Source organism: Haliaeetus leucocephalus, unplaced genomic scaffold (assembly GCF_000737465.1).
Source record: "Haliaeetus leucocephalus isolate CR32 unplaced genomic scaffold, Haliaeetus_leucocephalus-4.0 Scaffold320, whole genome shotgun sequence".
NCBI lineage: Eukaryota > Metazoa > Chordata > Aves > Accipitriformes > Accipitridae > Haliaeetus > Haliaeetus leucocephalus.
The window spans coordinates 1-457 of record NW_010972756.1 but is presented as its reverse complement, the minus strand read 5'-3'; the positions used below and the strand labels follow the sequence as shown (position 1 = coordinate 457).

Genomic DNA, 457 nt, shown 5'->3' with positions numbered 1-457 from the left:
CGGGCTCGCCGCAAAGGACGCGGGTTGGGTGCAAGAGGTCTGGGCTGGGTGGGAAGGGTCGAGGCTCAGGACAAGGGTCCGGGTTGGGTGAAGGGGAAGAGAAACAAGTTGGGAGTTTGGGGAGGATTTCAGGATTTGAGGATGCAGCACAGGGATGTTGGGGCTCAATGCCGGGGTTGGTGCCACCACCATAATTATCATCTTCTTTCGCGCAGTAGTAGGTGGCCGTGTCGTCGGCCCTGAGGCTGTTCATCTGCAGCGTGACCGTGCTCTGGGAGTTGTCCCTCGAGATGGTGAAGCGTCCCTTGACCGACGGCGCGTAGTAGGTGCTACTACCACCGCTGCTAATACCCGCGACCCACTCGAGCCCCTTCCCAGGCGCCTGTCGCACCCACTGCATCCAGAAGCTGCTGAAGGTGAAGCCGGAGCCCTTGCAGAGGAGGCGCAGGGACCCCCC

At 61.7% G+C, this 457-nt stretch overlaps 1 gene segment (V, D, J or C); it reads right to left on the bottom strand.

Annotated features, from left to right (window-relative positions):
- LOC104834219 overlaps positions 1 to 451 on the bottom strand; it is a gene marked incomplete at its 5' end in the record, with an annotated part of 678 nt that extends 227 nt beyond the window's left edge. Inside the window, 1 exon segment of the V gene segment in view lies at positions 190 to 451. Coding sequence covers positions 190 to 451 — 262 coding nt within the window.
- Positions 452 to 457: the final 6 nt, after the last annotated feature.